Below are 18,751 nucleotides of genomic sequence, written 5' to 3'. Positions count from 1 at the left end.
CTGTCAATCATTAAATAATGAAATGATGCACTCTTGAATAGCTACTAGGGCCACTATTTTAGACCAACAAATGACATCCTAGGTTGCACTCAGATTCTCTACCACTCTCCAGAAGTTGGTACACTTTCACTCCCCCCTCATTTCAAAGTCATTGGTTTTTAGTGCATGCGTGACATCCTCAGACCAGTCCATTCCTTTTGAATTAATGAGGGGAGTGTATGCTTTGGGAGAAAGGTGGACATTCAGAATGTACCCATAGATAAATGGTGGTACAGGGAAAATTCAAGCAGTGGCTTTTGGGTCTTCCAAAAAAATGTATAAATCAAATGAAAAGGTCTTGTTTTATCTTTAGTGTTTGCAAATAATTTTATTCACGATACAGAGCATTTAGTCCCCCTGCACATGGCTAGAAAAAGTCACAGCAATGGCACAAACATACAAAATAGTTTAACAAATTCAGTTTTAAATACATCTTACCCTACCCTGGTACTATGACCAACCATAGCAAAAATTGATTTCAGTCAAATGTATACAATCTTATTTACAGCAGACCATTTGATCAAAGTGCTTCAGTCCTGATTCTGTTCTTAGGGGAAGAGGGTTTATGTACAGTGTTTTACAAATGCTGTAGTAACATGACATTCCTTAGCTCTCATCTTCCCAGCACAGAATCACACCAAAAAAAGCTTTCTAAGAATGTGCTTCTGGAGATAATGTTTAAGAAACGTACATATTTTAAGACCGTACTGCCTAAAATATGCTTTCTATAAATATTCAGTGAAACATGTCCAGTAGGGGACTGAAGGTCAGAAGCAGTAACGCGCCCTGCATTGCCTCACAAAGGACGACCAGTGTACTGAACTAGACGCAAGGTCGTACGTAGTAGAATCTTTGAAATGTTTCGGGGCTAAGGAGCGGGGATATAAAGAGGCCAAGCCCCCAAAACCCCTTGCCACTTTGGACACACTTGGTGTGAGTAGGACAATTCATACAACTAATGACAAACATCTCCCCCAGAAAACACAACTTAATGCACTTCAGAAGGCATCTGGTTGTAGCTCTTTTAAAAGAAGCAGAGGTCGTTGGCATGGAGACCAAAGGTTGAATAAACCGATGGGGAGTCACTTGGCAGATTGGTTATGACAAGTCATCTTCTGTATTCACAACTGATATCTGGAAGGAAGACAAAAGCACAATGAAGAGTGGCCCTTCACAGGCAGAGAATCTAACCAATTTACAGATTGAGGGCTAAAGTAGTCTGTCTACTAGTAACAATAATGAATGGGATTTCCCCCTTATGTTTAGCTGTTTAGTGGACAGTCTGCAAGTAAATGTAAGGTGATAAGTCAATGCAAAAAGGGATTGGAAGTTCACACAATCAAGTAGTTAATTACAGAAGTGAACACTTGACTGATTAAGGGACGACTTACTGCTGGGTAGGTGTGGCCTATATTGGAGGAGTGCCTGCTGATATCAATGTTGAGGTCTTCTTCTGTGGTTTTCAGGTACACTGGATTGTCAAAGTTCATGCTCTTTTTATTCTTCAGCTGCCAGTTACGCCACATCAAGTAACCTCCCGCAGCAGCCATGGCCAGGAACACTGGGGACAGAAGCCAAAAGTAGGATCAACATGAGCCATACTGGAGTAGTTTAATATCCAGCTAGCCAGAGCTAAGGTTACACGGCGGCGGTGCAATTCAAGGGTTACCTGAATAAGTCACCACATTCAATCAATAAGTACTACAGCTAGGAAAAACCATTGAAGTATTGCTCATCCACCCACTTATACAGTTGAGTGTACTTTAAAAGTGTGAGTCATAGACAGCTGCAGGAGAGAGAGCGGCTGAGGGATGGGCAGTAACAGTGTTACTTACACACAGGGAGGATAACCCAGGCAGCTGCAGATCCTCTAGCTGTAGAGTCCACCTCATGGACGGATGTACTGACTTTGGCTTCTACAATAGAGAAAGTAAGTCTGAATGAGAGTCAGTCCTTTGAGGGACCATGTAAACACAGAAATATACTGGTTCAGGTCTTTCTATTAGTCTCTGTATTTAGAGTAAGATCAGTTGTAACCAATAATCACGTTGTATCAAGAATAACCTTGAGGGACAAAAGTACAATAGACGCAGCTGGTCACGTGTGAAAGGAACATGGGTGATATGAGAGTTGGTAGTGACATGACTTGCAAACAAGTAGGTGAATGGAAGGGGGGGGCAAAGAGAACTAGCTTTTTTTTCTTCCCTGCCGGTCTGCCAATAGGGTGGCTCTGATCCCCTGGCAACCCCCTGGTGGTCAGCTGGGCTCTGGAACATTATGTGGCCATCAGGAGCTGGCAAGAGCATGCTGACGGACCAGTGTTTTGGCACAAATCACAGTCTAAGGAAAACTACCACTTCTTTTCACCAAGGGCTCAATCAGGGAGGGAGAACTGGGGCTGACCAGCAGGGACAGGTTGGGGGACAACTTTTGGCACCGTAGTCACTTTGAACAAAAAACACTGAGATCAGCGCAACAAAGGCATCTTACAAAAATAAATGCCTAAACAAATTACTGAAAAAGCAGGCTAATCAAATAAATCCACTAGAGATAATTTGTTACTTTAATTGTGGTCCTTAATTATGTACGCATCCACTGGCTAATTGTAGATGTCACTTTAAAATCTACCATTTAACATCCCTGGGTGGATGGCATTAATAGCTACTTCCAAAATCTACTTTGACAGTACAGGAATGTTTAACACTCCAGACGTCTTGACTGACCGACTGACCAACTTCCCCCCCCAGTAGAAGGCTGAAAGCTTATAGGCTAATCACCACGACGGGAAGCACAGGGAAGCCAGACCAGAGTCATCCAAGAGTAAAATTAAATCGTTGACATCTGTTAACTAAAAACCCGAAAGGCTATGAAACTAGACTACTGGGTTTTGAGTCATGGCTGTAGCCAGGACAGGCATGCAGCCCCAGCCGCACACGGCATGCGGGCGGTTGACATCTTTACCTTGGGAGTCAGTGGGACGTATTAGAGCTTTCCCATCATCCTTTGATGGAGCTGAAGGGGTCACTGTCATAAGAGAACAAAGTTTTGTAACGCTTTGGCAAAACTTCCATCACAGCTTCACATTCTGACTACGGAAACACTTGTTACCATGCAGGTTTTTCATGTTACTTTATGTCAAATTAATTCCTGGCGGAAAAACAGGAAAGCAGAGCAACGCGAAGCACAGAAGCGTTTGGAAAACACATGCAGAAGTGATCCAAAATTAGAGGGAAAGCAAAATCAATTTTCTATACTACTGTCCAGCTAACCATAGAGCCTTGTTCAATTGCCAAAGGAATTGGTGACAAAAAGCTGGAAATGTTAAGGCCCATAGTAGTGCAAAATCTGAAGGCTGCTCATGTAGGATTATGAATGAAATGAAGCACAAGACCATTAGATCAGACAAAATACCATACTTGCTCATACCTGGGCCTAAATCAAAGTATCTGTGGAAAGATCTTTGTGTAATTAAAGCATAGACTACACCGCATGACAAGTATAGCAGTATTTTAGGCGATAGCTCTTGGTTAACGGCAGTGGGGTGCACAGCCTGAGCTTTCCCCGCTAGTACCCTCACTGAGCAAATTCGACCCCTTTGTCTCACGCAAATGAAAAGCGTCAAGCCAACCGTCTATATCCTAGCATTCCATCAATTACCAGGCAAGACAAATTCATTCAGTTAGCTTCTATTTGGGTAGAAAACATGTTGCTTTCTGGATCGAATCTAAAAAGCAGTATATAAAGCATTCTTCAAGTGACAGGAGTCCCTCTTATTGGCCCCTACAATAACCCCCGTCCCCTCCCCACCCCAGGTGGTTCATTCAATCAAACTGCGTTTAAAAGCCTGGTGCCATCTCAACTATATTCCCAAACGTCGGTGGCTCTGAGAGGGGAAGAAAAAGCACATTGAGGCTAAAGCGGCACAGAGGCTTCAGAAGGGCAGTGGGATGGAGCAGAATACAGGCAAACAGAGGGACAGACAGCCTGGCTACAGCTGTCAAGCAACACATCTGAATTGCAACAGAGGGGAAAGAAATGCTTGGGTGACAGAATAGGAATTAGAGGCCTCTAAAGAGAGAGGGCTCTTACAAAAAAAAAAAAAAAACCTCATCACAGCACAGTTTAACCCCTCACTGTCCAACCGGATGTTAACGTTACAGTACTTGCCTGGTCTACAGTGAAGGCCGTTTGAAGCGAGCGTCTGGTCTTTCGGACACACGCAGGTGTATTTGGGAGAGTATTTGTTGATCTGTGGAGCTGGAAGGCACATGTAGGCACAGCCACCGTTCTGAGCCTTCTCATTGCACCAGTTTGTCCCTGTGTGGATTCAAAATGGAGGGAACCAGTTAGCCACTGCCCCATACTTCTAGGATACATTACGTGAACTATGCTACTTTGCCTGTAAAAATGCAGATCAATCTAGTCACTCCTACATGACAGAATGTGTATCTACTAAAATGTCCTAGTCTAAGTGTTTTTTTAAACAGTACTCTGGCATTTAGAGGCTAGCCAGTTAGTGCATGGAAGGATCCTTGTTTTTGACCTTTCCCTATCCAACGGTTACAGGGGTCAATGGAGTTGACTGAAGACAGTTACATATGAGTGTGGAGCCGTGAATTTCACAGAGGCAGCAAACACAGCCCTCTCTCCCTGTGATCTAGGCTAACTAACATTGCCTTCTCTCCCAAACCCCAGTGATCAGGCTAACATCTGGCAGCCTTACCAGACAGCTGGATTAGCTCGTGGTAAACAATGATGTCCTGTGGCTCGTTCAGATTGCTTGCCAGGGTAATCACATCAGAGCCTGTGAACTTGTTTGCTCCGTAGATTGCCTCGTTCTCCCCATCTGTCCAAAACACTCGATCCTGAAACAATAATCACAGTCACACACAGACAGGCACACACTAAACCCCAGAGCAGATGCCAGTAGAAATGGCTTGGGACCCATGCTTCAGAGAAGGAAAGACTTTTGAAGACACTGAACAGCTATTTATTCTAATAGTGTGACAGTAATTCTGTCAAATGCCACTGATCACCACACATGGAGAAAATCATGGAGTTTACAGTTTCCAGAAAACCAGTTATGGTGAAACCAACTAATCCCTTTTACTAAATCTCTGTTCAATTACCCATCATGAATGTCAATAAAAGCATCAGTTTGCTCTGCAGCATTACCAACACGAGAAGCAATGAAATTGCAGACGCAAAACTACAATCTCAACCGTCAACTGCCCTGCCAGTGTATTAGTTACAGGAAGTAACTGTCGCACACTTGTTACATGCACATTTCACCACCCTCACAGCGCATCGAGAGCCATAGCCATACCTCGAACACAGTGACAGCGAAGGGGTGAGCCAGGTATTCGGGGGACTGGAGCACTTTCCTCCGGTTGTCTCCGTTCAGGTCGACGCTAGAGAGCATGTGCAACTTTGAGTCCACCCAATACAGTCTACTCTTGATCAGGTCTAAGGGAAGGAAATTAATATACATGTTCACCACACCCTGTAGCCGTGAAAGCAATTGAACCTGCTCAAAGGGTAAATGCACATTAGGTATAATGCAGTGACGGGACAATCAGAATCCAGCTTTACCCACCCAGGGTGATTCCATTGGGCCACTGAATATCAGTCTCGACCAGGACCTGCCTGTCAACCCCGTTCATGCCAGACTTCTCAATCTTAGCTGGTTCACCCCAATCTGACCAGTACAAGAACCTAGAACACCGGCAGAGATGAGAAAATCATTATGAGGGTTCCAAAAGGTGGAAGCATTCAGGAACTGTTCAACAGAAACACGGACCCCCATAAAGTACAGCAACTTTACCCAGACAGTGGATCAACAGCGACGGACGCAGGCTCTTTCAAACCACTGTCGAAGATAACTTTTCGTTTGGTGCCGATGAAGTTGGCCACAGCTATGGTCTTGGTACCAAGGTCTGACCAGTAGATGTTCTTGTAGATCCAGTCTACTGCGATCCCCACTGGTGTCTGGACGTTATCTATCACCTTCACATGACTTCCTACATCTCGCTTATCCAACACCGTGCTGGAAAGACAAGGAGTTGAGAAACATTTTGGTGTTCGGTTTGAGGTTACTCAGAGCCAATAATGTAGTTTGTAGGGTTGAATGGTTTATTGCTGGGAAGTATAGCGACCATATGCTCAGTGAACTTAGACCCTGTTACCATGTAAAAATGCTTTCATACGTCTACCAGAAACCAGTGATAACAGGTCAAGGCGAACAGACTCCCCCATGATAATAGACCATCTATGGGCTTAGACTTAATCTCATGTGGGTGTGATGGGACACGTTGCACCTGAAAATGGGACCTGTAGCTACCTGAAGATGGCCCTCTGGCTCAGGTCAGCCCAGAAGAGCCTCTGCTGGGTGAAGTCTGCATCCAGTGCCACCGTGTTCCGCAGCTGCTCCACGATCTGCGTGTACTCCCTCCTCTCCAGACCCAGCTTCCGGATGTCCCTCCGGTTAGTGAAGATCAGACAGGGCTCCGTGCCTTGAGGGAGCCACATAGACACTCATTCATAATGACAATGGAGCCTTTTAAGTCTGTCCTAATGTCAGAACAACACTAATCACGAGTCACTGAGTCAGAAATGGCACAAGAACATCCCCAGCTGGACTTCTCAGATCAAGGTCGTTGTGAACAATATCACTGCTATTCTATTTGAACTTGGATTCATATAAGCTTGAGAATATATAAAGAAGCTTGAGAATTCAAACACATTGATCAGGACAGAGCGACACGGGGTACAGAGTCCATTGGATCGGATGCCCATTAGTGATGCTGCGTTCCTCTAGCGCGCCAACGTCTGCCTAGGCATCCCTCTGCCATGTGCTCGTGGTGGTACAGCATGGTGTATACACGCCAGGGTGAGCCAACTTACCCACAGCCTTGCACACTCCTGTGGTGGGGTCCATCTGGTAACTGTTGTGGCACTCGCACTTATACCCTCCCTTCAGGTTGATACAGATCTGACTACAGATCCCAGGATTCATACACTCATTGATGTCTGCAGGAAAGGGGAAAAACAGGAAGTCACTAACAGGAGGTCAATGAATTTTGTTGTAAATATTAAGTCAAATGTAAGAGATGTAGTAAGTAGTTAAAATGTAGTAAGTCTCAATACCCAGTTACAAATGTCAACTGAAAATGCCTTTCTTTCACATGAGTTAATATCAAACAGTGTATGGGTTAATGATTGGATATTTCACCTACCCCCACAGGTTTTACGGTCTATGAGCTGCAGTCCAGGGGTGCAGTCACACTCGTAGCCAATCACCATGTCCCTGCACATGTGGGAGCAGCCGCCATTGTTCAGCAGACACTCGTTCAGGTCTGAAACGGGAACAGCAGAACAGTGGTTACTCATGCCCTTCATTCACGAACAAAGGCCTGCCTGAAAATCAATCACATCAGCGGACTGGCTGAACGATAGACTAATGGGAATCGCTGTAGCGTAGGACGAGTTTGATCAGGACAATACGAGGTATCCTCCATGTGACAGGTCAAAAAGGGTAAATGTATATAGTAAGTGGTACACACAGAACACTTGCGTCAACCCCATAATGTTCTGCGGTCTACAACCAGGGCAGTATTGCAACTTGCAATGCAAGCTAACCCACTCCAGTGAGAGCATTCATGGCTCTTCATCGTGAACGAACAAATCACAAGACTACACACTAACTGAACTCATCCTCGCGTCGCTTAACTGCTTAATTAAAAACAGGTTTGGTTCCCGTCATCCACTTACTGCACTCTTTGATGGGCTCGTCGCTCCAGTCAGGACAGTCCCGGGCCTTGTTGCACACTTTACTCATCTCGATACACTCTCCACTCCGACACTTGAACCTGTCAGGGCCGTTGCACTGCGTCACTGGGTCGTGAAAGAGAAAGAAAGTGACATTACAAACCGGTGATACTGTTAAACAGGTACAGTGGGGGGCCTCCAGGGGGGCGCAGTGGTCTAAGGCACTGCATCGCGGTGCCACCAGAGATTCTGGGTTTGAGCCCAGGCTCTGCCGCAGCCAGCCGCGACCGGGAGGCTCATGGGGAGACGCACAATTGGCCCAGCGTCGTCTGGGTTAGGGAGGGTTTGGCCGGCAGGGATATCCTTGTCTCATCGCGCACTAGCGACTGTGGCGGGCCGGGCGCAGTGCACGCTGACCAGGTCGCTAGGTGTACGGTGTTTCCTCCGACACATTGGTGCGGCTGGCTTCTGGGTTGGATGTGCGTTGTGTCAAGAAGCAGTGCGGCTTGGTTGTGTTTCGGAGGACGCATGGCTCTCGACCTTCGCCTCTCGAGTCCGTACGGGAGTTGCAGCGATGAGACAAGACAGTAACTACCAATTGGATACCACAAAATTGGGGGGAAAAAAACAGGTAAAATAATATTGAAAAAACAGGTAGTGACATAATGGAAGTGGGTGTAGGTGATTGAGTCGACCATCTACAAGTGTTGTGCATGTCCCCCATAGGAACATGAAGGCGTGCTTAATTGCAGGTGCAACCAATGCAATTCATGTGACGGTTTGAAGTCAATAATCCCATTACTGTAGTCCTGAATATCAAATTATAATATTTACTGAGCATTTTGACCCAACTCATACAGGAATAACTGAACACTGAAGCAAAAATGACCTTGTTTAGGAAACGTTCTGTAGTGTAGCAACACTAAGTACATTCATTCGGAACGACATTACTCCTGGTTGAACACTCACAGTTCTTGCAGTTGAGTTCGTCGGTGCCATCTGCACAATCGCGCAAGCTGTTGCACTGTCTGCTGCCGTGGATACAGTTGCCGTCCTCACACTTGAACTGGTCTGGCCTGCAGGTACGAACAGCTGGAGAGGAGAGGACAGACCTTACACCATTAACCCTTACACACATATCAGCCCATACATACCAACAACCATCATTACTCCATTTGCACTCAATACCTACACCACAGTCATAACCGTAACAAACAAACTCATGACAGCTGCTATGAACACTGAGTATAGAGAAGCACGGCTTTTATGACCAGATCCTTTTATTGCAATATCGTTTTATTGTAATAGAAGGTTCCATTTATGATCATATGAAACCAGCGCAATCTGACCTGTGTAGCAAAAAAGTAGTAACAAAAAAACAAAAAGTACATTGGCTGGCCTGCTGGAACTTGCAGGCCGTCTGATTAAGCCGCGCCACACTCACAACAGTTGGCTTCGTCACTGCCGTCCTTGCAGTCGGCGTCGCCGTCACAGCGCCACTTGCGGTGGATGCACTCCCCAGACCCACACTGCGTCTCGCTGGGTGAACATTTAGCCGGGGGAGTGGGGTGGCGACCACAGCGCTGAGGGGATTCGTCCGATTGGTCCTGGCAATCCACGTCGTCGTCGCACACCCAGCTGCCAGGGATACAGGTGGCGTTGCCACATTGAAACTCGCTGGGGCCGCAGGACGACGGGGCACACTCCTGCTCGTCACTCCCGTCGCCACAGTCGTCCTCGCCGTTACACACAAAGTTGCGGGAGATGCAGCGGCCGCTCGCACAGGTGAACTCCAGCGAGGCGCACGTGATGTTACCTGTGTGAGTGAATGGAGTACTCAGTAACGTGACACTACTGTAGGAATCAACAACCATGTACTCTTAAATGAACTGTCGCTGCTTGGAGTCATTCAAATACACAGTAAGGAAATCCACCTAGTAGTTTGAGGGACACCTCTCGCCCTACATGGCAAATCACCTCACCGCAGTTAATTTCATCCTCGCCGTTGTCGCAGTCCTTCTCGCCATCACACTTCCAGAACACTGGGATGCATTGGGTGGACCCGGCCCCACAGCTAAACTCATTCACACGGCAGGTCCTGGTGTCTGCAGGGCACATGGATGGAGAGGGAGTGAATTTATAGACCTTTAGTGCTGTGATGGGAAATGCTTAACACAATTCTGCAGGGTGCTGGGCTAGGCTGGCTAATGGAGCACTGAGCGATATATTGAGCGGAGCACTGGGTCGACCGCCTCGGACAGCAAACGTAGGCGGTTAGACAAATGTGATACATTTACAAATCAATTGGTCTTGATGTGTTCAACAAGATTAGATTTGAGATTAGTGTCCACTCCCTCACTCTTTACGGGGTAGGTAACTATAGATCAGATTACGAATGCTTCCTTAACTAGGCCGAGAGTCCAGAGCATGTCTTCGAGCCCATTCAAAACATTTACAAGCCTCTTATCTAGTGGCTATTGGCACAATGCCTGTTGGTTAGGGATCAAACCGAGAGGATTTTAATATTTCAATCAAAGACATCAATATATCAGGAACCGACTTACTAATCATACCATTGAAGCAGAGGAGACAGACGATTCATGTGTAACAGGGGATATGGAAAAGTCTGGTAAGAGTGCTTGCTACCAAATCAATGAAACGCAATTTCTGAGGAATGCATATGAAAGCATGCTGGGCAGTATCAGTCAGAAGAGCTTGTGAAGCATTAGCTCCACATCAGAGAAGCCAACTCATACTGTTCCTAATGTAACATCTCACACTGGGCTCAGAGTGTAATGTACGGTGGCAGATGAAAGGACAGACATGCTGCTTTGGAAACATTCTTAACGTCTCATCTAACCTAACGCACTTTATGGAAGGGAATGGCTTCATAGCCAACTGCTTCTATCTAAAGAAAAAAAAATTGGGGAGAATTAACAGTTCCTCAATTCTACAATATTTTATGTGTGGTGACTCATTCGCACACAAACATTACCATGCGTAGTGACAGACAGCTTTCCCGACAGCTGGTCAAACAAACCGGTGATATGACGTCTTGACCTGCACGTACACACAAACCACCCCAAATATGACTGACACCCTGCTCATTGTGTACTTCAGTGGAATACATTGCTGCTGCCCACATCACTGGGAACACTCCCATTTGGAACATTAAATTAAGGCTTTTAATGTGGCCACCTGGTCTCTATGCAAGTCGAACTATGCGAGGGTGCACGGAGGACATGCACTTAAAGCAGTATAGCGGAAAGAGCCAGAGTAACCTGATCCTAAGCCATATCCACAAACTGACACAGCTGTTGCATTGGCTGACAGTGGGAGGCACATGGTGAAACTGATTAAACACCTCCGTGTGAGACTGACAACCTGATTCACTTACTACAGAAGAGGCCATTTAACCCAACTTTCCATCATACTGTAAGTGAAGGCAAAACAGTCAAACATTTATTTTAGACAGGCATACAATTCTCAACTGAACATGATGATCAGAAGGAAAAGGAGTCCCAATCTGGGGCTGGCCTAGTTGCAGATGACTTACGGCAAACTTCAACGCTCTCGTCAGAGCCATCCTCGCAGTCTGGCTCACCGTCGCAGTGCCATCTCTTGGGGACGCATTGGCCATTGCGACAGACAAAATCCACCTCCGCACAGGTCTTACGAACTGCAAAGGCACAGTGGCATCCAGTGTGTTAGAGTGATACAGTATGCGAGCTTCAGAATCAGAAAACCCAAACAGCAAGTGAAGCATCTTGGTCTTTCAGTGTGAGGACAAAATCCACTCCAAAGTACCACAAAGAGCCAAAAGTCAGATCCAGACTAAACCAATATAAGGATTGACAATGTGCCCTTTAAAATCATAGTCACTATAGTGTATATTTAGTATAGTGGTCTATTGCATAGTTTTCCAAACACGGTTCTTCGGCCCCACTACACAGCGGGTTTTATATAATCAACGCTTGAAGATGAAGTGTTGATTTTGAATCAGCTGTGTAGTGCTAGGACAATAACCAAGAGGTGCACCCAGGGGGCCCTCAGGACAGCGTTTGGGGAAACCCTGGTCTATTGCACTGAGCATAATATTATTTGTCAAACAGACCTCTACAATGGCAAAGCACTCACCCTCCCACATACCCACCCTATTTTCAGTCACTTCATGTCCACTGTCTTAAAGAGCCTCCTCACAGGCCATTCCTCCTTGTGACTAGACTGCCAATAAGTGGCAGAGGCCCCTCTAACTATTATGGAAGTCCCATCAACATTAGTCACCAGAGCTGTGTTGGTAATGTATAAAGTCAATAGAGGGATCCACGGGCAGAGAGACAAAGGAAACAGATGGGCAGGTAATCCATAGTAACACTAAAGCGGTCATGTCAGCACAGTTATCATTGAGACCGCGCCACACATCCCTTTCTACGGCAACCTCTTCTTTCCCTCCATCCCGCTCAGTCTCATCCCCCATGACCCAGATAGCACAGAAATCAAGGTGACACACTCCGTTTGCCCAGATGGGGCTCGTTTGCGCGTCTCCGTCACTGCCATTTTTAGCTCTCCAGAACCGTCGCCACTTACACCAGGTCATGATAACCCTGGTGGATTCAGTCACAGCACCAATGGGGCCAAGATTACAAGGGTCGTTTTCTAACAGGCTATGCCACTGACTTGTCACCAATCTGATGAAATAGTGCAAAAAGCGGTTTGTGCGTCTCACCACAGGTGTGCTCGTCACTGCCGTCGGAGCAGTCCTCATCCCCGTCACACTGCCAGACAGACGGGATGCAGCGGCCATTCCCACACTGGAACTGACTGGGCTCACATTCCGTCTTTGATCCTGTAAGGAACAAGGAAATACAGATTGCACAACAATGTAGAACTAGCGTTTGCTTCTCCAGGCCTCAAGGACTACAACGGTCCACCTTGTTCGCCACCAAATTGAAAGTCCTGACCTGGGTCGTGTTTGTAGGACACAGAAAAACAAAATAAGCCATCACTACATGCACACATTCAGCCAATCGATGGTTAAGCCATGGGTCAAATTCTAAATGACTGTCTATGGGGTTAATATTGACAAGGGGGAAGAGGGTTCATTTGACATCACCAATGACCCACTGTGCCGTAGGTACCAGCCAGCCACAGTGAAACATGGCATATGGCTCCTGTATGACAGAGTGGCTGTTGCCAGCCAGCTACAAGCCTGTGCAGAGAGGAGAAAGTACAGCTGGACCATGTCTAATAACCCCCTGCTCCTCAGAGTGTGCCTGAATGATCATCTGCTCAGTACGGTACACTTCTGCAGCAGGGAGCTAACAGATCTGTGTGACGGGAGGCCAATACCACCAGCACAATAGTCTGCCTGGGACTGACTAGTAATTGTCCTGGGCAGTGGCCATAGGGTGTCCGAAATAGCACCCTATTGCCTAAATAGCGCACCCACTTTTGAACAGACGCCTCGAGTCAAAGGCAGTGCACTAAATAAGCAATAGGGTGCCATTTTCAGACACAGCCATTTTCTAAACAAGCCAGCAGATCAGGCTCCTGAAGGGTAGAATGCCAAAGAACGATCAAGAGGGTTATATAAAGCAGAGCGCTTGCAGTGTGGACATTAGCATAAGTCTCAGGGGCACTACCAAACAAGTGGCTGATATGGGTCCACACAGGCCTACACATAGTAGAGCGATTACATTAATCAGTGCCACTCATGCTTAAACCTTCCAGTGATAGGTCAAGGCAAGGACCGGTGCGTAGCAGCAGTGCTCCTAGAGTGGTTTACACTACAGCTAAACCCATGACCCCCCCCCCCCCCAACCACAACTAGAATAATAAGGCTGGTCCTAAGGGGCAGGGCAACAAAATGAAGTCTCAGGCCAAAATAAATGGAGACTTGCATTATCATACACACTACGAGGCTGAATCATGTGAATATTAGTCATTAGTTAACTGTATAGGTCCTACTGCTTTTGTCTGTTCTATAGAGCAAGACAGCACGAGTTAACTCTGATACATCTCTGCTATTGTACCACATTTTGTACTGCGGTTGCTTCTCTGAAAAGTTAACATGTCAGCGAGCCTGGGGCAGTGGGTCTGTAGATTATTTTATTTTTTTTAAACTGTAGGCAATAACTTGACAAATACTTAAAAATATAAATGCAACATTTTCAAAGATTTTACTTTTCATAAGGAAATCAATCATTTTAAATAAATGCATAAGGCCCTAATCTATGGATTTCACATGACTGGGAATACAGATATACATCTGTTGGTCACAGACCCCCCCCCCCCCCCAAAAAAAAAAAAAATAGGCTCTTGTCACATCTCTGCATTCAAATTGCCATCGATAAAATGCAATTGTGTTCGTTGTCTGCATGCCTGCCCATACCCCCACAGCCACCCTGGGGCACTCAGTTCACAACATTGACATCAGCAAACCGCTTGCCCACACATGGTCTGCGATTGAGGCCAGTTGGACATACTGCTAAATTCTCTAAAACAATGCTGGAGACTGCTTATGGTAGAGAAATGAACATTCAATTCTCTGGCAACAGCTCTGGTGGACATTCCTGCAGTCGCCATGGCAATTGCATGCTCCCTCAACTAGACAATCTGGGGCATTGTGTTGTGACAAAACTGCACATTTTAGAGTAGCCTTTTATTGTCCACAGCACAAGATGCACCTGTGTAATTATCATGCTGTTTTGTGTGTATGGAAAATGTCTGGGATCTCATTTCAGCTCATGAAACCAACACTACATGTTGCGTTTATATTTTTTGATCAGTGTACATTAGGGAATAAACCCACCAATCAAACTTTAAAGCAGGCTTACTAACGCCTATTGGCATCTTGCTGATCCGTCTCATTATTCACACTTTTCAAATTAATTGTAGGCTTCTCATCAAGTGTTTGCAATTGTGTGATCATTAATAGCAGAAAGTCTGAAACACTCCAAGGAAATATGTAATTAGTGTTAGACCAATGTTATTGTGAAATGTGTGATTAATACTCAAATAACCAGTATCCATAATGGAAGCTATAGAGCAAACATTGAAATTAAAACTGGTGTAGCTAGGCTTAGCCTACTTTTATTATACTTTTAACTGAGTAACAAAAGAGACATTTCAAAAATATGCGCATCTTTCATTTAGGCCCATTGTCTAATTTGATTGACGAACTAATTTCCATTCGCCACTGATTGTGTCCGTCTAGTCCCTGTCCAGTATGGTAGCCTACAGTCTGAAGACAACGAGCCTTTGAGCCCTATTGGTCTCAGTATAACAACCAAAATGGAGAATAAAGCCTTGGTCCTTGGATACATCTCCATTTTAATTAGGTCAGGGAGAATCTCATTTGCGTATAGTCTCGCTCAATTCACGAAGTAAAACAAAGCCCCTGACACTAATAAAATATTATTTTCATGGCAAAACATTTCCCTTCATGCTCAATGACAAATCTAAACACTTCATAGATGGCCTACATACCGGTAGGATAGGCTAATATAGACAAGCGCTTAATTGCCAATGCCATGCAAAGCAATCCAACAGGAGTCGGCAAATAATCAGTCACCTGTTCTTTATAAATTTGTTCTTAATAAATTGTCCCCCCACCCAAGCGGAGAATGTGGTGTTGCTACGCTGTCCCACTGCCCAGTGTGAAACAACATATCAATCCATTGAAGGCTCGCCCCAATCTTCAGGAATAAATTAGCACTGCTGGAAGAAGGAAAAAAAAAAAAATTCTGTAACCTACAGAACGCGAATGTTAAAGAGAAGAATTCAAATGCATTTTCTCCCTATATCAGTACATCGATTTCAGGTTCATTGTAACCAAACCAAAGACCCACACTGACCATTTAAAAAAACAAAACTATGATATATTTTCCTAGTATAACGACCACGTAGTCTACATAAACACAGCCGAAGGCCTTTTTCCTGGCCGCATTTTAAATGACCGACACTTAAAGACTGAAAGCAATTATTAAAGAGTTAATTTCAATCAAACCTAGGCATTTTATTGGAAACTGCAAATGTTGGAATAAATATCCTGAGGGCACTGTGAAACCGTCTGACCGTGTGTACGTTTTGTGCCATATTCGTAGAACGAAAGCAAGGTTGAGAATTAGATTACACAGGAATGACAGCGGCAAAGAAACCATAGGCAGGTGTAATGGGCATAACCAATCCGGTGTTGTACCAACACATTGAAATATACCACAACACGTTTAGACATGTACAATTAGGCTACTCACCGTGTACAAAACCACACTGCTGAAGACATATTGGTAGGATAAGGAGCCCAAGAATAGACGTGACCATTTCGCGGTGTAGCTGGGCAGTGTGAGCTGGCCTCGTCGTTCTGCGCTGATATTCACACTGCTACGGATACGACACCTAGCTGGAGTAAAAAGTACCAGCGCCAACCACGCGCTTTTTATCTCATTTAGGCAACACCGTTCAGGCTCTCCCTCCTCTCAAGCTGGTCATCGAGCTGCAAGCCATGTCCTAATTTACTGATAACGTCAACCTGCACCAAACAACCGCGCCAGCAGAGCTGTGTGTGAGCTCCCCCCCTTCAAAATGTCATTTTACAAAACAGTAACCCTTTCCCTGCCCACCGGTGATGTTAGGCTATGTGTAATGCTATTCTGATGGGAAGTGTTTCGATACATATGCTATTACATTTAATAACTGTAGCCGAGATGAAAATGTATGTATGATTGTCAAGGGTCAATTGTGGTTAGCTGAGTGATTGATTGACCGATTGATTCCACTAATTGGTTAATTGATTGATTACTAGTCAATCTAGCGTGAGCGGGACATATCACTGGCCAGACTTCATGGGACTCTGGATATAAAATCAATTATCCAGCCAATAACAGCACATAATTGCAGTAATTGCAGTCAATTTACAGAGCAATTGAACATACCGTTTGAAAAGTGAGAGTGCAATGAAAACCAGCCATACAGGGGTTAATGTGGACCAACTTTTATGTTTAAGCTACAAGTTTCAGATATCTCCTTCTTGTTATCCATCCACTTGTTTTTTATCATGAAGACTATTGGGCAGCTGATGAATCTCCCTGCGACTTGCCTGTTCTGTAATATTAGTGATGTACCGGTAACACTGCTGGGGGCACTTTCTGTCCTAGATTCTGCAGGCAGCCCAAAACAAAACTGGAATACTGTGCATCATCATGGGATCTCTCTCTCTTTATCTTTCCTTTCCTTTCATTCTCTCTCTCTCCATAATTACAAATCCATAATTTAGTGCTGTTTGAAAACATAAACCCAGGATTTAGTGTTATTTGCAGACTTTGATATTCAGATATTGTACCCTTGACACATACACTGAGTGTACAAAACATTAAGAACATCTGCTCTTTCCATGACCTAGACTGACCAGGTGAATCCAGGGGAAAGATATGATCCCTAATTCATGTCACTTGTTAAATACACTTCAATCAGTGTAGATGAAGGGGAGGAGACAGGTTAAAGGATGTTTAAGCCGTGAGACAATTGAGACATGTATTGTGTATAAGTGCCATTCAGAGGTTGAACGGGCAAGACAAAAGATTTAAGTGCCTTTGAACGGGGTATGGTAGTAGATGCCAGGCGTACCGATTTGAGTGTGGGAAGAACTGCAACGCTGCTGGGTTTTTAATGCTCAACAGTTTCCTGTGTGTATCAAGAATGGTCCACCAGCCAAAGGACATCCAGCCAACTTGACACAACTGTGGGAAGCATTGGAGTCAACATGGGCCAGCATCCCTGTGGAATGCTTTTGACACCTTGTAGAGTCCATGCCCCGACCAATTGAGGCTATTCTAACGGCAAATGGGTGGTGGTTGTGGGTTGTTCCTAATGTTTTGTATACTCAGTGTACATTTACAGTGTAGCAAACAAGTCAACTCAGGTTAAATAGTATGGTTTGGAAAAGTTGTGCTACCTTATATTGATTGTGAAATGGTGTGTGCACTACTCTGAATCAAGTTAATACTCCCCTAACTCCAGTGAAGTAACATTTTCTACAAGAATTATGAGACATGCCCCCAGAGTGGCGCTGCGTTCTAAGGCACTGCATCGCAGTGCTTGAGGTGTCACTATAGACTCGGGTTCAATCCCAGGCTGTGTCACAGCCGGCTGTGCCTGGAGACCCATGAGGCGGTGCACAATTGGCCCAGCGTTGTTAGGGTAGGCTCTGGGTATCTTTGTCCCATCACGCTCTAGCGACTCCTTGTGGTGGGCTGGACACCTAAGGCGACTTCGGTCACAAGTTGTATGGTGATTGGTGCGGCTGACCTCTGGGTCAGGAAACAATGTGCCTTGGCAGGGTTGTGTTTCAGAGGACGCATGGCTCTCGACCTTCGCCTCTCCCAAGTCCGTACGGGAGGTGCACCGATGGGACAAGATTGTAACTACCAATTGGGGAGAAAAAGGGGTAAAACTACAAAAAAATATCTGTATTTTTAACATCAAATATAACTTCATGGAGTCAATTTCCACTGCCAACTAGCCTTTAAAATGCTAAATTTAATGGATTTTGACATATTGGATGCTATCATTCTTGCAGTGTTGTCTGTAGGCGCCCAATATTCTCTGTTAATTAATTTACAGCGATCGAGTCTCGTAATCCTGCCTTCAAAAATTCCAATTTGCATTAGTGTTCGTTCTCGCTGAATCCCATTTAATGAACCAGTTGAAGAACAGTGCACTAATATCCTGTGCTGATAACGTGGTGATGCTGGTGGTGATATGGCTGTGGCAGAGTAGAGGAGGGAGGGGGAGAAAAGACAACAGACAGAGATAAGAAGTGATTTAGCTAGAGCGCTGAATCTCCTGGCATCCTTCCCTGTCAAGGTCTGATAGAGACATTGTTATATAATTCTCCTCTCTGAGTAAGACGGGGGAATATTGAATATTAATCACGATACCATTATAA

General features: G+C 45.2%; 1 protein-coding gene across 2 annotated transcripts; it reads right to left on the bottom strand.

Moving 5' to 3' along the window:
• Positions 1–337: 337 nt before the first annotated feature.
• On the bottom strand, positions 338–16,425 carry vldlr (very low density lipoprotein receptor). Of its 2 annotated transcripts, XM_014128995.3 has the most exons (19): positions 16,062–16,425; positions 12,533–12,652; positions 11,363–11,485; positions 9,789–9,911; positions 9,251–9,622; positions 8,776–8,898; positions 7,810–7,932; positions 7,275–7,394; positions 6,943–7,068; positions 6,380–6,551; positions 5,864–6,085; positions 5,636–5,754; positions 5,366–5,505; positions 4,763–4,904; positions 4,207–4,356; positions 3,001–3,063; positions 1,875–1,955; positions 1,431–1,600; positions 338–1,173 (listed from the first exon to the last, which is right to left on the bottom strand). In XM_014128995.3, exons 1-19 carry the CDS (start codon positions 16,126–16,128, stop codon positions 1,138–1,140), a joined length of 2,592 nt encoding a protein of 863 aa, XP_013984470.1. In that variant the 5' UTR covers positions 16,129–16,425; the 3' UTR covers positions 338–1,137. The 2 variants fall into 2 exon arrangements, with proteins under 2 accessions (XP_013984470.1, XP_013984478.1); XM_014129003.3 differs by lacking the exon at positions 3,001–3,063.
• Between the last annotated feature and the right edge of the window lie 2,326 nt (positions 16,426–18,751).

The sequence above is a fragment of the Salmo salar genome, chromosome 01 (genome assembly GCF_965601325.2).
Source record: "Salmo salar chromosome 01, fSalSal1, whole genome shotgun sequence".
In the NCBI taxonomy this organism is placed as follows: Eukaryota; Metazoa; Chordata; class Actinopteri; order Salmoniformes; family Salmonidae; genus Salmo; species Salmo salar.
The sequence above is the reverse complement of the archived record's forward strand: the minus strand, read 5'-3'. Positions and strand labels throughout refer to the sequence as shown.

What these genes read in the sequence shown, in the direction of transcription:
- vldlr (XM_014128995.3), bottom strand. Translation starts at nt 16,128, where the DNA reads ATGGTCACGTCTATTCTTGGGCTCCTTATCCTACCAATATGTCTTCAG. An exon ending in CGAGCTAATCCAGCTGTCTG is followed by an intron (nt 4,357 to 4,762) that starts GTAAGGCTGCCA and finishes GAATCCACACAG; the next exon opens with GGACAAACTGGTGCAATGAG. An exon ending in ACGTCCCACTGACTCCCAAG is followed by an intron (nt 1,956 to 3,000) that starts GTAAAGATGTCA and finishes TCTCTATTGTAG; the next exon opens with AAGCCAAAGTCAGTACATCC.